The sequence below is a fragment of the Eurytemora carolleeae genome, unplaced genomic scaffold (genome assembly GCF_000591075.1).
Source record: "Eurytemora carolleeae unplaced genomic scaffold, Eaff_2.0 scaffold524, whole genome shotgun sequence".
NCBI classification, from domain to species: domain Eukaryota; kingdom Metazoa; phylum Arthropoda; class Copepoda; order Calanoida; family Temoridae; genus Eurytemora; species Eurytemora carolleeae.
Genome location: NW_019396456.1, coordinates 142217 through 162059, shown reverse-complemented (window position 1 = coordinate 162059; position 19843 = coordinate 142217). Strand labels below are relative to the sequence as shown.

Genomic DNA, 19843 nt, shown 5'->3' with positions numbered 1-19843 from the left:
ACATGGAGAGTTAAGCTCCTCCCTTAATCACTAAACATTTGGTTAACAAATGGTTAAATAGTTCATTAAATATAACGAAGTAACAACACGGGTTCGTAGAATTATAGATATATAACCTCTAGGATCGTTTAGACACAAATTTGTGTTTCAGGCATTCTTGTAAGGTTTGCACATTCTCGGGATTCTTAAAAAGAGTTGGGAGAGTTAAAACTCCCTGGTTCAGGCCTCTCCAGAGGTGCTTCCGGACTTGTTTCGGAGTCTTTGTAGTACTCCGTTGCTCTTACTCCGGGAGCCACCTCCGTTGTTTGAGAAACTAACATGTCCTGGACTCCTTAGCTCACGCATAGCGTGGTTCTCTCCTTGACTAAAATCTCCATTCTCTCCGTTCATTCCTGAAATAGCATTTGCTAGTAACTCTTCAATCTTCATTTAAGGAGTGAAATGTCCGAATTATCTTTCACGTAAATATTATCGCTCTAAAAAATCTTCAATATTCTTTTGCATAAATCTGCAATTAACTGTAGTAGAGAACCCAAAATTAAAAGTAGTTCATTTTAGCTAAAAACATGCTTTCATGTTTATAAAAATTGTTTTGAAGACTCAACTTATCAAAACTTACATCAATATTATATTACGACAAAAAACTTGCACGATTATATAAATGTTTTCCGGACGCGTGAAATGATCAAAACATTAATGTTTGTTCGAGAAATATCAATCCTGAGAACGAAATTAATAAATTGAGTGGGAATACAGGGTTAAATACCAATTCAACCGATTGTCAGAATAATGAGTTTCAGGTCGTCGTTAACGTCTCATCCTTTGTGGATAATCCTGTAGTTAATTGGATAAGGCACAATCTCATTTTTAAGTCCGAGTAAAGCAAATACGGAGATGGAAATTAATGAATTAGTGGGAAGTAATTAGCCCTTAAGTCTTGAAAATCTGAGGTGGTTTAAAATTTAAAAACCCCTGTTCAAATTGAACTCCATTTATTAGTTTACAAATCTCAGCTGTGCAAAATTGATTAACTTACGTCCGTTATTGGTTAGTGGGGTTAGATGTTCCGCCTCCTCTAGGGCTTGTCGTTGAGCTTGCTGGTTAGCTATTGCCTCAGCTCCTTGGCTGGACAAATAGAACGCATTCGATCGGAATTTCTCCGTCGCCTCAGGTAGCAGTCGTTCACAGATATCGATAAATGAGGGTCGATGGTCGGGGTTTCGACTCCAGCACTCCTTCATCAGATCATAGACAATATCAGGACAGTTTTCAGGTTTAGGCATAACATTCCCTTCCTTCACCAATCTTACAACCTAAATATATATTTTGTTTAACAAAATTCTACAATATCTTGGAATAAAATGAGAATTCAAGGGATTGAACACGTTATCTTAAGTTAGCCTCCATTTATTAAAGGTACTCTTTAAAGCTTTGTACGATCAAGCAAAAATGAGATATTCATGTTTTTAACTTAGAAGATTGATTATTTTCAATATTAGTTTCTATGCATAAGTCACATGCAGATTTCTTGTGCAAAACAAAGGAGAATAAAAGAAGTCACGACAAAATCCTCTACATTATTTGTCAGATAAATGTTGCAAGTGTAAAAAATAGAGGGTAAAATATATATATTTAATATTTACCTCGTCATTAGACCATCCTTGATATGGTTGTTCTGCCAGGGTTGCCATCTCCCAGAGTACTACTCCGTAGCTCCAAACATCAGATTTACAAGTGAACTTTCCGTCCTAAATAGAGGTAAACATATCACACGTTAGATAATAAGCTTGACTCTTCTCGTTTAAATCTTTGCTCAACATAAGAATAGTGCTGTTTTTATTGTTGCATCGAATCCTTCTATCTGAATCCTATCTGATACTAGCAAAACATTTATTTCTTCCAGATTCAGAATCTATCTGATCCTTGGATATTAATGGATAATTCTTAATTTTATTCAATTTTAATCTTTCGATATTTTAAACTGATCTAATCCTTAACCTTCAACTTTTAAAATTAATTCTAGGAGGTTATAAAACTCGTTTGAACTTGATCTTTAGATATTCTAAACCTTAGATAATCTTAATCCTTTGAATTCTAATATTAAAAAATCTCATCTAATTATATTCTAAATGATTTAAATTCTATATTCGAATCTGCTCGAAGTATATTTTCTTCCGAAGACTTATCTGTATCTATGTTCTAACTTCTGAATCAAAGAAAATAATGTCTTGTATTCTAAAACCTACCCTAAGTGACTCTGGGGCCATCCATCTGACCGGAAGCAACCTTCTTCCCTCCGTCCTGTAGTATTCCCTCTCATACACGTCCTGGGCCATACCAAAGTCTCCAACCTTTACCACAAGATCCGAACTCACCATGCAGTTACGCGCAGCCAAATCCCTGAAACACGAACTCCAGGTTAAATGAAGAAACGAGAAATTTAAAAAAGTCTAGTTGACAAGACGGAACATTAATCAGGATAAAAAGAGTCGAGTTGAAAGATTGTAGTCTTTAGAAGAGATTCATTATCTTATTGACGGTGGGCGGAGACTGATAATACCTGTGCACATATTTCCTCACACTCAGATACGCCATTCCGTCAGCTATCTCAAGAGCCATCTGCAGGGTCCGCTGAAAACATGAAGATTTTTTAAGACCGCGGATAATTTGTTTTCAGTTCTAACAATGGAAGTAAAATTGCTAAAAATCTTTATTTTGCAATTTAAATATTTTACTGACAACATTGGAAACTTACAATTTTTCTTTTAAAAGAAAGAAAATGAAAGTAGAAACTGAGCAATAAAACATTACTGCTGGTGTGTTGTTAATCGTTTTGGTTCGTTTTTTAAAACTTTTAACACAACTTTCAGATTTAAGTTAAGGTAAAGTTTGCTTTTTATTTAACTAGTTAAAATAGAAGACATTTCAATATTAGTATCCTACAAAATTATGAAGAAAAAAAAACTATCCAAAAACGATCGTTACAACACGTTCGTTCTTAAATCGTTTTTGGTTTGTATTTTGCCTTTATTTTGAATGCATGTTACTACCTGTAGGGTAGGTGGGTCTCCACCTCTATTATTATTATCAGGTCTCAAACTTCTCAAATACTTTCTCAAATCTCCGTTCTCCATAAGCTCCATGAGAACCAGGGTGGGTTGACCCTGGCTCACCACGCCGAGCAACTTGACCACGTGAGCAGTATTGATCTCCTTCATCACGCTTGCCTCGTTCAGGAACTCAATCCGCTGTCTAAAGGTGGCGCGCTCCGGAACAGTTTTTATCGCAACAGAAACAGGACCCTTAACAAATATTCATAAAGTTTAAAGCATAAAAAAGGAAAAATAACATACAAAATGTTCATTTGAAAAAAACCCGACCTTATCTGGATAATTGTAGATTCCTTTATGACAAACTCCGAAAGATCCGCTCCCCAGCTCTTCTCCCTTTATTATTAAATCTCTGGGAACTTCCCACTCATCCATCTGGTAAACACAACCCTGAAAAGAAATAATTATAATGTTGCTTGACATCATTATAATAACACTTACTCCAAGGTCTATTCTGAAGAGTTTGTTTGAGAAGGGAGAGGAATGAACAAAATTTATCATTCCTTTTATATTACTATCTTCTATTTTTATTGTGAACTTTTCTCTTTGTAAATCAAAAACAAACAAAAAAATTGCCGTTTTTTTTTTAAATTTCAAAAATTCAGCAAAAAACCTAATACAATCTTAATAGAAAAAAATACCAAAATATTGAATATCTTTTACAAATATCAATTTCAGATCTGTTCGATAATTCAAGGTATGAGAACTTGACAAGTTATTTAAGGATAATTTACCGTGTCGAGATAATCCGGGTTCCTGGAAACAATCTCCCATTCTAGGATCGGATTCTTCTTCTTATGCCGCACCACGAATCCTACCATCAACCCGGCAATCAGGAGAAGGAGAATAACCACAACAATAGCAATCCAGTAGTAACTAGCAGTAGTCTTAACCTTCACCTTCTGCCAGCTGGTCCAGCCTCCAGAGGAGTAAAGAGAGACAGCTCTTAAACTGATTAAGTATTCACCCTCCGTGGTTAAATGGTATTCAACTCTACCATCATCTAGTTCAATTAACTGGTTCAACGATATGCACTGCTCCATGTAGCTGTTTGACGCGTCATCAGACATAGACGATTTTCTGCGCAGCGTGTAGTGTACAATCATCTCATTAGGATCCTGGGGTGGTCTCCAACGGATATATGTGTCTCCAGTCGTCTCATTTGGGAATATTATCTCCAATTTATTGTCATCTACGATGATATCGTCCGCGTTGGGTTTGGGTCGAGTTTTAGCCTCATCAATAGACCAAGGGGAACAATCCTTCTGCATTATACAGTTGTCTACACAATCCAAATCATACTTACGCTCTGCCTGACAAGCCATCACCTTAACCTGGTACAGGGCAAAGTGTTTCAGGTCCTTGAGCACAATCTCAGTTTGGTTTCCACTCACTCTCTCATACAAGATTCCATACACGTTAGATCCGTTGATGAACGAGGTCTCGTTGTAAACATTTTCATATGACTGGACAGATGCAGTCTTAGTGTTAACCCTGACATATTTTTCTTCCTCCGGTTGTCCCAAAAGCTGGAGGGATTCAGCTCCACTACGGATGGATCGTTTTGATTTCCCACCCCCTCCGATAGTTATTGGTATAGTGAAGATTTTATTAATGAGATCGCTGTAGAACACCTGTTCATCAATATGTTCGTCTCCGAAGTCCTCAATTTTATTGTAGTTTTTGCCATCGTCCTTAGAGCACTGACACAAGGGACAATTACTTGTATCATTCACCTTAGGTTTAGGAACGACAATCTCTGCTTTCTCAGGCTTATCCTCCGGCTTCTTGGAGCAATAGTTCCTATTCTTAGCAATATCCTTGAGCGGGATATATTCTAGCATTATATCATAGTGATCAATTATACCATGAGGGCGTCTGGGTGGAGACCAGCTAATTCGTAGCTTTGAGTATGTTTCCTCTGCGGACCATTTCAGGTTCCTAACCTGTTCTGGGGGCTCACTGTCCGTTCTAAAGTAAACTATATCGGACTGCGCGCCGGTTGCGTTCGTAGCAAGATGCGGCACCATAAGGGTAGTGGCGTATACTGCATAAGGAGTAAAGGGTTTCAGATCAAATATCCAGCCTGTCTCCGGTTTATAGACCAGGATAGGAAAATCATCTTGGTTTGCTGGGAGATTGCAGTCTTTGGAATTTTCACACGTTCCCAAGTTATCACTGGGCCTCCTATCCTGCACGTTCCAAGTGTTCCCACCGCAAGCATCCAAACCCTCAAATTTACTGATGTTCTTTGCAACATACTGCTCTTCACTGATCTCTCGATAGTATATCTCATATCCAATTAGTGCATTAACGTCCTCCTCTGCACGTAGGTACAAGTTCTGTCGATAGTTTTCAAATTCGAAGACAAATGCCCTACCGTGAATACCAGTGATATTAAACCAAAGCTTTTCCTTGCTGCAGACGGCCTTGTTCCCATTGGTGACGCTAGACACCTCGTAGACCCCTGGTTTCCTGAGCCCACTCTTCTCAATAAAATTGTTAATCTCCTCCATGCAGAGTTTCTGGTTGTAGTGGATAAACGCCTTCCCAGCCTCAACCTTCACGTTCCCTGGGAATAGCTTCTGGAGGTTCTCATTCTCCATTATAGTGATGCTGAACTTCTCGTTCGTGTTCTCACCCTTGATGAGCTCCAGGGACTTGAAGAAGTACAGGGAGACGAGAGCAAAGGAACGAGATATTTTCAGAGTTCCTGAGATCTCTTTAATATCCTTCATTGTGTCCTCTAGAACTGGCGTTATGTCACCTAAAACAATTTTGTATAAACAAACATAAACAAAAATAGTAAATACTAAATATAGGAGGGGGTTCATCAAATAATCTATATTTACATTAAATCTTAAAATCAGTTTTTGATAAATCACCTTTCCCTGTCGCTAATTTTCTCTCTTTACTTTAAGTTAAGTTAAAAAAAAAAACATTATTCTAAGTCGTGGACGCATCAAATGAGGTCCTGTTATCCACGATTCAATCTCGAGATGACAATTACTATCTTAAACTGTTTACGTGGCCCAGGAGAGGACCTCAAGGCCCCTAAACTTAACACCATTTGCCCCTTACCTTCTGAGACCCTAATTTCTAATTCCCCGGTGATATGAGTGCAATGAAGAAATCTCTCAGCTTCCTCCCGAGAATTAATCACTCCGCCATCACAATGTCTAAATACAAAAATGTTCATTTTTATCTAATTTTAATCAACAGCTTGTTCGTATAAATACTTAATGAAAAAATATCTTAAAAGTATCACACTATTTGAAAAAAATATCAAAATTCTTTTAGCTGATTTTCAGCTATCATATAATTACTAATGCATCATTGACTTGTTTAAACATTTTGGGGGAAGTTATCAATTATTCTATATGTGCGTAATGCAAGGATCATTTTTCAACCGACTTAACAAGAGTCTCAAGGTTATGCAGTCTAACTTAAAAATGTCACACAAAAAATAGTCTGCAAATGTAGAATAAATTGTTTTTTTTTCAGTACACTTATTAATCTTTCTTCAATCAATTTTAATGTGCATGTTTAGTATCTGACGTAAGACGCTAAGGCCCAATAATGAATAGACTGGGTGTGCAACTGTTAATTTAATGCTGAATTATGCAAGATGCATACTGCATGTATTCGCATTTTTTTTAATTCGCTTTCAATATCAGAGTACGCTCACACTAGTATGATTTGACAGGGTCGAGAAGGTGTACAACATTTTTGATGACATAGGTGAAGGACAAAAATATGAAAAATCATCAAAAGGCTAGTATTTTCTTTATTTTTGATGCTTATAAAAAAAAAGTTTCAAAGGGGGGTGGGGTATAATTTTCACAGAAAATATAAACCCCTGGAAGTATATGAAATAAATCATTTTATTTAAACTAATAATTATCTTATACCTTGGACAGTTCTGACATGGAGTACACTCCCACCTCTTCGCATTTTGATCTTTTGTACCCTGGAAAAAATATTGAATTAGAGTTTCATCAGCTTTCATGCTGCTTTCTGTATTCTGCATACAGTATCAATTATCATGGATCAAGGCAGATAAATCTAAGATATTTTGGAAGGTTGTTAAATGAATGTCGGATTAATTCAATTAGTTGTACTAGGTGTAGCTAGTTATTACATACTTCTTTGATGCACCCTGCGTCACACTATGGAGAAGTAGTTCAGCATACCGTACCTAGTTAAACTATCTTTCACTACTTATTAAATATACAACCTCTGTATCCTTTCCAGATCTAAGTGGAAAAATTAAAACCAAAACGTCTCAAAACTTCAAGGTGTCAAACATATCTAACTGGTGGGTCATAAACCAAAAAAAGGTAATGACTTTGGTATGAAAAAGATTTTAAAACTATCAATGAGATAGATCTGCTGTATCTGGATCCCTTTTCCCACCTGATAGTTGGCCGGGCACTCTGCGACGCACTGCTGCTCCTGCCTGTTGAGGTCAGTGTGTATCTTGTAGAACTTGTCCTCCTCCCTGTATCCTCCATCATTCTCAAGATTACTACACGCTTCTTCCGTAATACACTTCCAGTTCTTATACTGAAATATAATTATGATAAAATACAAAAAATTAATGAATTGCGATAAGTAGACAAACTGTCCAGACTAAGTTGAACAACTTCTCTTAAACTTAAAATGACGCACAACAGAAGTGCTTTTTTAGTCTACGTAGCACAAAATACCTGTATCTATTGAAAACTTATGACAATTGAATTTTACTAAGATTAAAAGAGGTCCAAAAAAGCCAATAAAAGATTTCACTATGTCCTTATATGACTCTAAAACAGACGTAATGCAGAACAAAAATGCATTCAAGATTAATCTAAGGAAGGCTAGAAAACAGCGGTCAGTTTGCTAATGACGTCATATTGACTCATCAATGCAAAATTAAACAGTTTTCCAGCTAAACCTTTAAATAGACGAAGGGATGTGCGCAATAAAGATGACAAGAAGTTAAAAATAGAAATATAAAAATTGTCAGGTATTTTAAACTATCTGAACATAAAAATCCAATTTTATGTAGAGTCTGTCATCCCTGTATTCTGTTAAGAACATACACTTGCCAACAGATTCTTTTTCCGCCTCTTACTTAAACTTTGAACTTAGATTGACCGCAAACTTAACTATCCTTCTCCATCCTCTTTACACCCATTCATTACCATCAGATCATGCTATTTTCATTACCCTATCATTATCATTCCCTATAATTTTCATTCTCTTATCATTTTTGTTCCACTATAATTTTTATTCCCTTATCATTTTTGTCCCCTTATCATTCATTATTATCAATTTGTGTTCTCCTATCATTTTTGGTCACCTATCTTTATTGTTCCCTATAATTTTCATTCCACTATAATTTTCATTCCTCTTTTTTTTCGTTCTCTTGTCATTTGTGTTCCCTTATAATTTTTGTTCCCCATCATTTTCATTTCCCAATAATTTTTGTTCCCCTAAAATCTTAGTTCCATATCATTTTCATTCCACTATCATTTTCATTCCTCTATTTTTTCGATCTCTTATCATTTGTGTTCCCTTATAATTTTTGTTCCCCTATCTTTTTCATTCAACTATTATTTTCATTCTCCTGTAATTTTTAGTCCCCTACAATTTGTATTCCCCTATCATTTTTGTTCCTTATCATTTTCATTCCACTAATATTTTCATTCCACTATCATTTTTGTTCCCATAACATTTTTCCCCTTTAATTTTAATTCCCCTATCATGTTAAGGCCCCTATCATTTTTGTTCCCGTATTATTTTTACCAAATCATATCAATCTCACACTATTTTCTGTCTTGTCTATCTGTCATATATTTCTTACCGAGAGAAGGCCCTCAGGACATTTCTCGACACAGACGGTTGAGTTGTTCTGTAGCTGGTACCAGAGATTCCTGCAGGCGTAGCAGTGCTCGGGGGAGGTTTTGGCGGAGCATCCGCCGATACACTCCGCCGAGCAGGGGACCTTGGGTTCACCCTGGTTATCCGCGTAGCACTCGTCCTGGCCGGCGGAACCGTCAATTCCACCCGGACATTTTACAAGCTCTAGACAAATGATCATTAAAAGAAAAATCATTGTTGAAAACCAGTTACAATACAATTTTTTTTTTTTTTAAATGGAGTTAACAGCAATTATTTAAAAAATCTAAATTTCAAGTTAGTCTCTGTGTTATTTAATTGTAAATCACATCATGGTGCGATGGTTATTAAACATACTCAACCCCCCCCCCCCCCCTCCCTCCACCCTAATCCATACAGAAAGACACTTACTTATTTGACAATTATCTTCATCCCAACAATTGTTTTCGCAGCTGGGCTTACACGTGTCAGAGCATCTAAATAATATTATTTAAATAATTTTCTAAAATAACATCGATCAATTTTAGCAACTGTTAAGTTCGTAGACTTTTTTTTGACTTTTTATAAATATTATTCGTAGATTTTCTAAGAAGTCGATGTTATACAATAATACTGACTTAATGATAAGATAAAATTAATGTTTTGATAAACATTAAACAGTGATATTCTTAATTCTAGGAAAATGAGAGCCAAAGGGTTGGAAAGGGCAGAAAAAAATATCATCTCATTCTTAATAAATATTTTTAAATCAAAGTTTGTTGATTCCTAACTTCATTAGATGGTTATTATGCTTTTAAATCATTATTTCTTTCTTTATTGGGGGGNACGTTTAACACTCTTAATTTCTTTTCCCCCCTAACAAAATAAATCATTCCCCATTTGAATGTCACCTTCCTTTATATAAAATTACAAATGTGCCAAGTTAAAAAAATCTAAATATCTACAGAAATACTTTTGAGTTGAAAATTAAATGATGTTAAGTTTAAATAAACCTAAATACGCAAAACAAATTTACTATCTATCAAGCTTTCAAGAATTTTAGAACTGAAGTATTTTTTAAGTTCTTAAACATTACTCAATCAGTCATTCAGTCACTCTCAGCCCTCACAGGTCACTCAAACGCGAGAAAATTACGCAACAAATTTACAAAATTAAAAAACTTACGCTTGTTCGTCCATATTCTCTTCAATGAAGATGTGAGATTTCTTATGTATCGGATCTATCACAATCTGCCTCCAGTCAATCGTCTCCACGTAGCAGAGGGACGGATTCTTCTCGATCCTTACTCCGCCCTTCATGATGTTCGTCAGGCTGAGCAGACCCAGAGTCCTCATGTTCTTCATCTGGTATATGGCCAGGGCGTAGTTGTTGATGAGCCGGTGACCGCGAATGACCGCCAGCTTGGGGAGAACACTGGTCAGGTTCTCAATCTGGTTTGCCCGGTATAGGAGTAGGTAATCAGTGATCTCAACTAGATGCGGAAACGAGAAGTTTAAGTTGTCTTCGGCCTAAAATCAGAATATTATGAAAATATCTGTCAAACAATGTGAGGCTCATAAAACTGTGAAAAAGGAAGACGATTTTTAGACTCTAGTTTTCATTTTATATATAGTCCAATTAACTTTAAGAGTAATTGTCGATTTTCAAGCTATTTATGTGATCCACTGTATTAAACTAGAAACAAGGAATATATATATATCATTATCTTTGTTTACATAAAAGTATACTACAATTATTGGGAACAATATAAACAAAACTATAGACTAGGGTACTGCTCAGTTTTGTTTTATAATTCTTCCAAGTACTGCAAGCGGAGCTAATTGTCGTCTTTATCGTCTAGGAAGAAATCCACCAACATGAGTACTATAATACGCCTTTTCTGTTAACAAAGTTGTGGGGACTAGTTACAGTTACTAGGACTATCTTTAGGAAAATATAAAACATTCAAATATTTATGAGCAATAACAAATCATTCAATAACGACAAAAATTTGCCTAGTCTGTACAAGTGTACATCAATATTCAATAACAATTTGAATTCACTTGTTTAAAGAAATTTTTTTCATGAAAAGAATATTGTAAAAAACAGAGTAAGTAGCTTAATACTTATAATTTTAAAAATTGATCTTTACCTTCTGATAATCCAGTAGAGCGGAGTTAATCTGTAAGCTTCCCTCCAGTACAGTACAGTTACTGTACTTGGCCAGATCAGCCCAGTTCGTCTTGTGGTTTATATTGATATTGGCGACACAAACTAAACAAATATTCAGATAGAAAATTTTTCAAGACTAAAAAAATGCGAGCTTCCAGCGTAACGGCCTTTCAAAACCAAAACTTGACTTCCTCCACCTTGTAAAATACATTATAAGCAATACAACTTTTCAGAATGCAACCCCCTCCCCTCCATACATTAATTGCTCCGTGACAGAGGTTATAAAAAAGCATGACAAGGGGAAAAAGTGAATAATAAACATTAACGAGAACCGTGGCTCATCGATAATCTACATTGTGTGCGCTGAACATGCATTAAAACAAAGAAAAAAATCCTAACGCTGTGAGCAGGGGAAGGCAGGCGGCCAAAAGCCACAACACTTTCCCCTACCATGCCACATATTATCTTTTTTGTCTTCCGTAAGCTATAAGCCACAACTGTACGGTCTTCCATACCACAGCACTTGAGTCTTGCGGCAGTCATTACGGTTTTGAAGGATAAATTTCTGCAATTTTCTTGTTACATATTGCAAATTTTCGATAATGGGTTTGAACTTTAAAAGTATGTTATGGTGCATATTGTTTTCAAAAATAAGCCATTTTAGAGGAGATTGAACTTATTTTAGGGGAAAATAAGCTTAGAATTTTAAATTAAAAAGAATCGTCATTATTTCAATTAAATTTGTCTTTTGCATGACGTCGCTGGAATTTTGAAAATTACTTTTAATGCAAATTTAAAACTGTAATAACGGCCGGCAGACTCAAATGCTGTGACATGGAAGACCGTACGGTTGTGGCTCATGGCTGCCGGAAGACAAAAAAGCTAATATGTGGCATGGAAGGGGAAAATGTTGTGGCTTGTGACCGACTGTCTAAGCATTCCACCGCTCCCACTATCCTTGCATTTGCAGTGAGAACCAGAAAACTTTGGAATAGAAAGACGACTTTGAGACTCAAGTTGTGATTTTAATTAGTCTAATAAACACCACAGACATTGTGCAAAAACCATTTCACTTAATTAGTGATTTGTATAACTATTAGCGTTATAACACTTTAAAATATTGCCTTTATGTCGTCTTCCAATCCCAGTTTTATGGTTCTCACTGTAGTAAAAATAGAAATACGTAAACACGAACTCAAGTATCTAATCCTTACCCTGGGGCCCTTGGTTTGCAGCAACCAGTGAGCAGGAGTTGATCAAGACTATTGAGAAGAGGAGAAAATAGGTCCACGGACTAAACCAGGATCTACTCCGGGTTCTTTTATACTCCGTGCTGGTACAGGTACTAGGATTAACACTAGGTTTCTCTGGGTTAATTAAATAATATATATAGGAACAGAATTCAACAGTGAATGGTTTGGTTTGGTTGGGAGGGGAGGAGTCAAGCTGTTCGTAGATTGAAATCGGTTTGTAGTGGCATGGTTTAGTTCCAGGGTAACTAGTTATATGTTTGGAGCAACTAGGCGTTGTTCGGGAGCATCCGAGGGGGTTTTGGGAGCATTCGCGACAAGGTTGAATATTTTGGGGACTTCTATGAACGGGTATATGAACAGGGTTGTTAGTTGTGTTCTGAACTCTTCTTAAATTGTCAGGTTGGGTTGCTTCTCCGAGAATAGAACTTATACCAAGCCTAACATTTAGTCTGGCAAGTTCTGGTTCGGTGTTTTGGATTTCTCCGGGATATGAACTTAATTCAGGGTTGTATTCCTCCCAGGGTTGCTGAGTAGGAAAAGATGAACCTTGGTCTTCAACCCCGCACGAATCCGTCGAAGGAAAACTAGCTCTTCTCCGGTTGAATGCGTCCTTCTCTTCAGCTCTTCTGTGGTTCAATCCGTCCTTCTCTTCAATACATTTATCCAGTCTTCCTTCATCATCACTTAGTAAATCAGTCTTCAGATCAAACCAAGGACAATTTGTTAAATCTAAAATAAAAAAGTTTTTCATTTTTTTAAAGAAAAAAGGACTGCGTAAGTTTATTGCATTACAAGAGACCGGAAACAATTCAATCCCTCCGGATATTTTCTTTCAAATCACTTCCGACTCAAGACTCAGTGGAAATCGATTTTTTCGCTCTCGGAAGAAAGACTTTCTTTGTTTTATGATAATCAATTTTTTTTTAAATTTTAAGGTAAGGGGGCGTCTTAGTAATTTGGAATTAATTTTGTACTTCTGAAACCTGAACCTTAATTAAGCGACTTGTAAACCTGAGGATTTCAAAGAAATGTGAATAAGAATTTGAATAAAAGGCACTATTCAACACAGTCTCATATAATAGTCGCTTTAAACTCACCAAGGTTGGTTCCGGAGTCAGTGTTCATCATTGAGACGAGAGCAATCTTCTTCAGTCTTCTACTCATCCTCTCCTCCCTCCACCTTAACACCTTCTCCTCCCAGCTCGCCAGGGGGCGGGCCAGGGTGTCCTCCATCTCCCTGTAGAAGGGGCGGGACAATGGTGTGTCCAGGGAGGGGGTGGAGGGAAGCTTGTCAGGACACGACCAATGCCGAACCCTGGATAGGGTCGGAGGATCATTTAAACTCATTCTAAAAATATATATATAAATATAATTATCAAAATAAAATATCAAATAAAAAATGATAAAAAAGAACAACTGACTGAAAAAAATATGTTATTTGAAACATATTAAAGGAATAATTCAGGAATTCGAAGATTTAAAAATTAAACATCATTTTTTAAATTGCAAGAAACTAAATGTATAAGGATAAAAATGTAAAAATGAATGAATGTAAAAAATGGAAATAGGGGGGGGGCTGGTAGGGTAAGAAAAAAGTGTTTGCTGAGAGCTTTTATGAGCCTTAAAAACACTTTCAAATTAATATTAATAAAAAAAACAGAAACGAAAGAAATAAACGAATTAGAAAAATAGAAAAATAAATTCATAAAAGAAGAAATTAATTAAACATAATGAACTGGATAAAATGAAGAGGAATGCAAGAAATATACATCTGTGCAAGAAATCCAGATAAAAATGTAGATAAGACTAAAATGGCGAAATCGATTACAAGAAAACTAGTCTATCTATAATCTATAATAACAAGGATGGCGGTGACACCCTATAGATACAAATTCAACCAGTTCTTTACAATGCGTCATACATGGATTAGAACACAGACCCGTGGGTTAGAAAAGTGTGGGGGGGGGGAGGAGGATCAAAACCGCCCAAAATAAAACATCACAAAGCAAAACGTTGTTTAGAATGAAATCTAAGAAGTATTTCTCCATACACGACTGTTTTTGACATGCAAATTTTCCTTTAAGGCTGCCCAACCCTCTTATGTTGCGTCAATAAAAGCTGTCTTTTTATGGATATCCCTGTTGAAAAAGTAATCCAATTGACAATCGTTAAATTGTCTAGGAAAACTGAAAACAAACTAGAAGTTTTATCTTGATTTATAATTTTCACTGAGATATTGTGGCTTTGCTCTCCATAAAACAAATGAGAATAATTGTTATCTTACTTCCAAATGAATCATGAATGAATGAAATGTGCGTACACCCTGTTCACAGTACAGTACACGTACTGTTACACACTGGAAAATGAATGAATTTGTTTGTAAACAAAACAATTCCGAGAATTGCTTTAAAACTACATTATGCCCCAGAAAGTGGGTAAATATTTCTATTCAATTGCTGTAGATTTCGAGAAATTAAAAACATCTGTAAACCCAGCTAGGTTAATCATTCCCTTAAATTACAAATTCCCTTAAATTACAAATTTAAAGGTAAGAAATTATATAGTTTTAGTTTGTATACATATTTCTTGATAAAAAAACCCGAAATACTTTTTGACCGATAAGGTTCCTGGAAATTCGTAATCCAATTTAACACAAAAAGGGAATTTGTTTAAATAAAATCCAATTGCTTCTTACACTTTTCTATGAACTTTTTTGCATCTCATGCAAATTTGCATGTTTGGAGCAAAAGAAATTTTAAATTTAAAAAGTTGAAAATATCAAACTACCACACCCCCGTTTTAGGAGCTTAGTATGGGACACTGTGACCACTGTCCACTTGCTTCTTGGCCAGGATAGGCCATGCATAATTTTAAGTTTAATCTACAAAGACATGCTTACGCTTTAGATATTCCATAATTCATTAAAACAAATATTATTAAATGATAAGAAAACTATGTATATTGTGTATATAATGAATAATGAGGAATGAACAGACGCATTTACAGTTAAAACTGATTTTAAGATTTTTTCTTTTATGTTTTAGTTTAGAAACTCCATTCACCAATTCAACGGACATTAGTTCCAAAACTAAAACTTGGCCCATTTCTAACACTGAGTATGGGCACGAACTGGGTTTTTTTGGATCCTGACCCATATCCAGAGTAAAAGTCAATGATCAAAACTAAACTACAACCAACATTTTACTAAACAATTCGCAATTTTAAACTTTTTTTATATCAAAATTATAATATTTAAAATCTCCTGACCGTTTTCAAGACAATGTCAGGTTTTCCATTTTCGAACATATCCTGAATTTGAAACATTGTCGCGTCTTCGAGACAAAATCCACGTTCCCGTTTTTAAGTATACCACAATTCAAGACAAAACTCGCTTTCATAATGTACATCTATAGCTCTATATATGTATAATACCCCAATCCTAATGTCTCCTTGATTCCTAATAATGTCTCTGGGGCCTTATTTATTACTAATAAACCCGGAGTACACCCCTAATAAACCCCCTGATGTACCCCCTAATGTCCCAGCTTACACACCCCTTTGCACCGGCCCTATCATTAAAGGAGTAACTAGCTCTCTAGCTCACAGCTAAGATATCTGCAAGGCTAGAAATAGTTCGCAGAACTGTATAAACCGGAACTAGACTACAGGAGGAGTGGGGAGGGGGGTGTCATGTTCTATATTCAGTACACCTCTAGTGCAGCCAGTCAAGGACAAATAGTAGCAAAATACATCATAGGTTTCTTATTTAACATCATTCAGCAACATAAAACCAAAATAGTTTGTAGAAAAAATACGCACAAAAAATTTTATTTTCCAGGAATAAAATTCTTCTTTAAGAAAAGCCCAAAAATAAGAATCTTTAAATACAACCCTGAAGCCAAACCCTTTAGAAAATACTTAACGAAAAACATTATGCGCTAGAAAACAGACAACGTGAGAAAACGGAAAAAAAGATAGAGAAAGGGAGAAAGAAAGAAGAGCGAAGATGGGGGCATTCAAAGAGGAAAGACGGAGAAAAGGAAAAAATGGACGATGAAAAAATAGGAAAATAAATTTAATAAGGAAATCTAAAATGATTAAGATGAAAAACATTAAATGTTTTTTATAGAAGATAGAATAAGAGATTGAGAATGAAAAAAAACGTTTAAAAAAAAGATAACAATTCAGCTCGATTTGCGTCAAATATGCCACAGACTATAAAACGCATCTTGACGCATACCAAGTGAATTATTCTTTACTCCCATATTCCTACACATGTTCAGCACAAGTGGAAATTTATCCGTTTATTCAGAAATGAGGATTCATGAAAAGAAACTCAACAATCAACATGCATTCGACATAATTCAGATACTTTACAGAACTATATAGGGGGAGGAAACGAGGGGGAATTCAGAATTGCAAATAAGAACAGAGGGAATTTGATTCAAACTTGACGCAGAATAAAAAATGAATTTCTAGTGAAATTATTATATATTTTAGTTATTGGCGAAAAATTACTTAAAAGTAAGTTTACATAAAGATAATCGATATCTACCATCAAGAACTTTTTGATCGCCCCTAGCGTAAAATTGGCACGATTTCAATACATTCGCCAGGGGTGCGAAAAACATCCAGGCTTTGGCCAATTTGTCTAAAACGTTGGGTAGATAACAAATATTTTTTTAGAATATAATTTGTCTGAAATCAATGTTCAGAGAAAAAAATAAGACAGAATCTTAGAACAGTGGAGTATTGCAAAACCAAGTTTGCACGCACACTGGAGGAACTGGAGTGTCTAATTTTCATCACTCAGATATTTCAAATTCTTCGAATAACTTATTAAAAAATTGGCGACTTTTCTTATCGTTTAATACTTGATAGGATAGGGTTTTAAACCACATTTGACAGTGAAGTATTAGGAGGGTTAACCCTATCTCAGCTGGGGTACTTGAAAACCAGGATATGCCGGGGGGGGGGGGGGGAAGGGCCCCCCCTCTAAATCCCATGTTTGATGTCCAAATATGACAAATGATACATCATTGGAAAGCTCTTGTACTCCACTTTTAGAATCTGCAAAAAAAATTGCAAATTTGCAAAATTTGAATTTTTTAATCGCAAAATTCAGTTATATAGAAAAATGTTTGCAAAAAAAAATTTGTCCAAAAAATGAAAAATTATACATTTCTGAAAAGCACTTGACCATGCCATTTCAAATATGCAATATTTTTTGCAAAATTTTAAATAACCTGTTTTTTAATCAAGAAAAACTAAAAATGTGCAAATTTCCTTTGACAGGTTGTTTGCAAAAAATTTGCAATTTTTTTTTGCAAACTTGTGAAATTCTTTTCCTTGTGTCAAAGGCTTTCCATAAAGCTAAATTTTATCAAAATCTGACAAGTGGAAGTGGGTCAAAACAAAAATTTAGTTTGTTACAGGAAATTTCAAAAAGACATTATATATTGAAATATGTACATTGTTTTTTTTTCCATATCTTGCAAACTTATATATATCTAACTTTTATGTAACCCTGGACCATTAAGTTTAGATCAAAATAAAGAGCAAATAAAAAATATTAGTAGAATCAGTACAATTAAGACAAGAAGCTGTCAGAAATATTATAACAAAAAAGTTGGCTTTGACCTTCAATACCGATTTTAATACAAAAAAGCCACTATAAGTATACTTTTTCATTTTAAATAAATGAAGAAAAAAAGATCAACTTACAAATCAACCATAAATACAAGTATTTTTTTCTGAAAAAGATCATTTAATGATAACGGGGCTCGACAAGGGCGGGGGCGCGACGTGGCTCTATGCAAAGGAAGAATGCAATTAGATCCAAATATTACAATGAATGATATTTATTGCAGTTTCTCTGGCCGGTCCTAGCCTAGGTTCACTCAGCTAGAGCTAGAGAGTCTGCAGGGTGTCACAGAAACAAGTCAACATATTAATCAGGATTTCAGTTAGAGTTACTTTTCTTAGCAGGAAAATTCACCCTGTTTTTATTATTTAGGTTTTTCACCCTATCCATAAAATTTTTACAAAAATATAAATTATTGCAATGTTTGCGAGACACGCTGTGGGTTCACGTCATATAAAGTATAGGATTACACACATTAGGATCATACTCTGGGCCCCCCTTACAATTCAACTTTAATTATATTTAATTAACAGTTTTTAAGTAACTTAATATTAAGTACGTTTAATAAACATCTTGAAGTTCTGCTTATCATGAAGAACGTGTATCTAAGAAACAACTTTCGATCATTGATTAATAAAAAAACGTATGAATAGTTACGGAAAAAATTATATTAAAAGTTTCAGGTTTGCGAGTTTTCAAGATGGTATTCAACTTCAGGATGGGCACTTGCTCATCCGACCTAGAGGAAACTGACCTAATTATTTTGCGAACTAAGATTATATTATATCTTAAAATAGGTTTAGTCAGGTTAAGCTGGGAAGATGGAGTTGGATTAGGGTTAGACGTAGTAATAATATGGAGTCGATTTAAATCCGTAAAGACACACTGGGGGTGAAAACTGATCGATACACTTTAGGACGGTTTCCTCAAGGTAAGTTTCTATTGCATGCACTCTTAAAAAATATTTGAAATTTATTTTTTATTAATAAAAAATATTGTTTAAACTGCGCTTCGGAGGAAAGATTAAACATAAAGATTTGTATGCGTCTTAATAAAAGAGAAGTTCGCTGGTTTCAATCCACATAAAAAAATCGCCAGTATTTATGTTTACTGTGGTGGGTGTGTGAAAGGGTGGTGTGGTGTTTGTGGATGGATGGTGTTGTGTGTGTGAAAGGGAATCAAGGTTCAGCATGTGTGCACAGAGGAATGTAGCAAGGTAAATTTGCAATAGAATCTGCAATAACGGGTATTCAACTCTCTCCAGGATATTTCATCCAATCCTAGTCCATCCGACCTATCCATCCTATTCATCCCATACAATCCTATTGATCCCAACCAATCCTAGTTCATCCCATACAATCCTATTCATGCCAACCAATCCTAGTTCATCCGACCTATCCATCCTTTTCATCCCGTCCAATCCTAGTTCATCCGACCTACCCATTTTATTCATCCCAATCTATCCATTTTATTCATCCCAATTTATCCATTTTATTCATCCCAATCTATGCTAGTTCATCCGACCTATTCATTCTGTTCATCCCATCCAATACTATAGTTCTTCCTACCTATCCATCCCATTCAATACTAGTTCATCCGACCTATCCATCCTATTCATTCCATCCAAACCTAGTTAATCCGACCTATCCATTCTATTCATCCCATCCGATACTAACTCATCCGACCTATCTATTCTATTCATCCCATCCAAAACTAGTTCATCCGACCTATCCATTCTATTCAACCCATCCAATCCTAGTTCATCCGACCTATCCATCCTATTCATCCCATCCAATACTAGT

The 19843-nt window shown here is 35.5% G+C and overlaps 1 protein-coding gene across 2 annotated transcripts in view; it reads right to left on the bottom strand.

The window, feature by feature from the left end:
- Positions 1-125: 125 nt before the first annotated feature.
- LOC111703626 (insulin-like growth factor 1 receptor) overlaps positions 126-19843 on the bottom strand; it is a 31189-nt gene continuing 11471 nt past the window's right edge. The window contains exons 1-18 of one of the 2 annotated variants that reach the window (XM_023475624.1): positions 15190-15278; positions 13495-13745; positions 12359-13126; positions 11125-11246; positions 10158-10501; positions 9405-9469; positions 8959-9179; positions 7527-7676; positions 7022-7080; positions 6192-6289; positions 3845-5877; positions 3381-3500; positions 3051-3302; positions 2561-2631; positions 2247-2400; positions 1644-1748; positions 1037-1313; positions 126-392 (exon numbers count right to left, since the gene is read on the bottom strand). In XM_023475624.1, coding sequence (XP_023331392.1) covers positions 220-392; positions 1037-1313; positions 1644-1748; positions 2247-2400; positions 2561-2631; positions 3051-3302; positions 3381-3500; positions 3845-5877; positions 6192-6289; positions 7022-7080; positions 7527-7676; positions 8959-9179; positions 9405-9469; positions 10158-10501; positions 11125-11246; positions 12359-13126; positions 13495-13745; positions 15190-15263 — 5337 coding nt within the window. In that variant the 5' untranslated portion in view covers positions 15264-15278 and the 3' untranslated portion in view covers positions 126-219. Of the gene's footprint in view, positions 393-1036; positions 1314-1643; positions 1749-2246; positions 2401-2560; positions 2632-3050; positions 3303-3380; positions 3501-3844; positions 5878-6191; positions 6290-7021; positions 7081-7526; positions 7677-8958; positions 9180-9404; positions 9470-10157; positions 10502-11124; positions 11247-12358; positions 13127-13494; positions 13746-15189; positions 15279-19843 lie in introns of those variants that run through there. The other variant, XM_023475625.1, reaches the window with a different exon arrangement.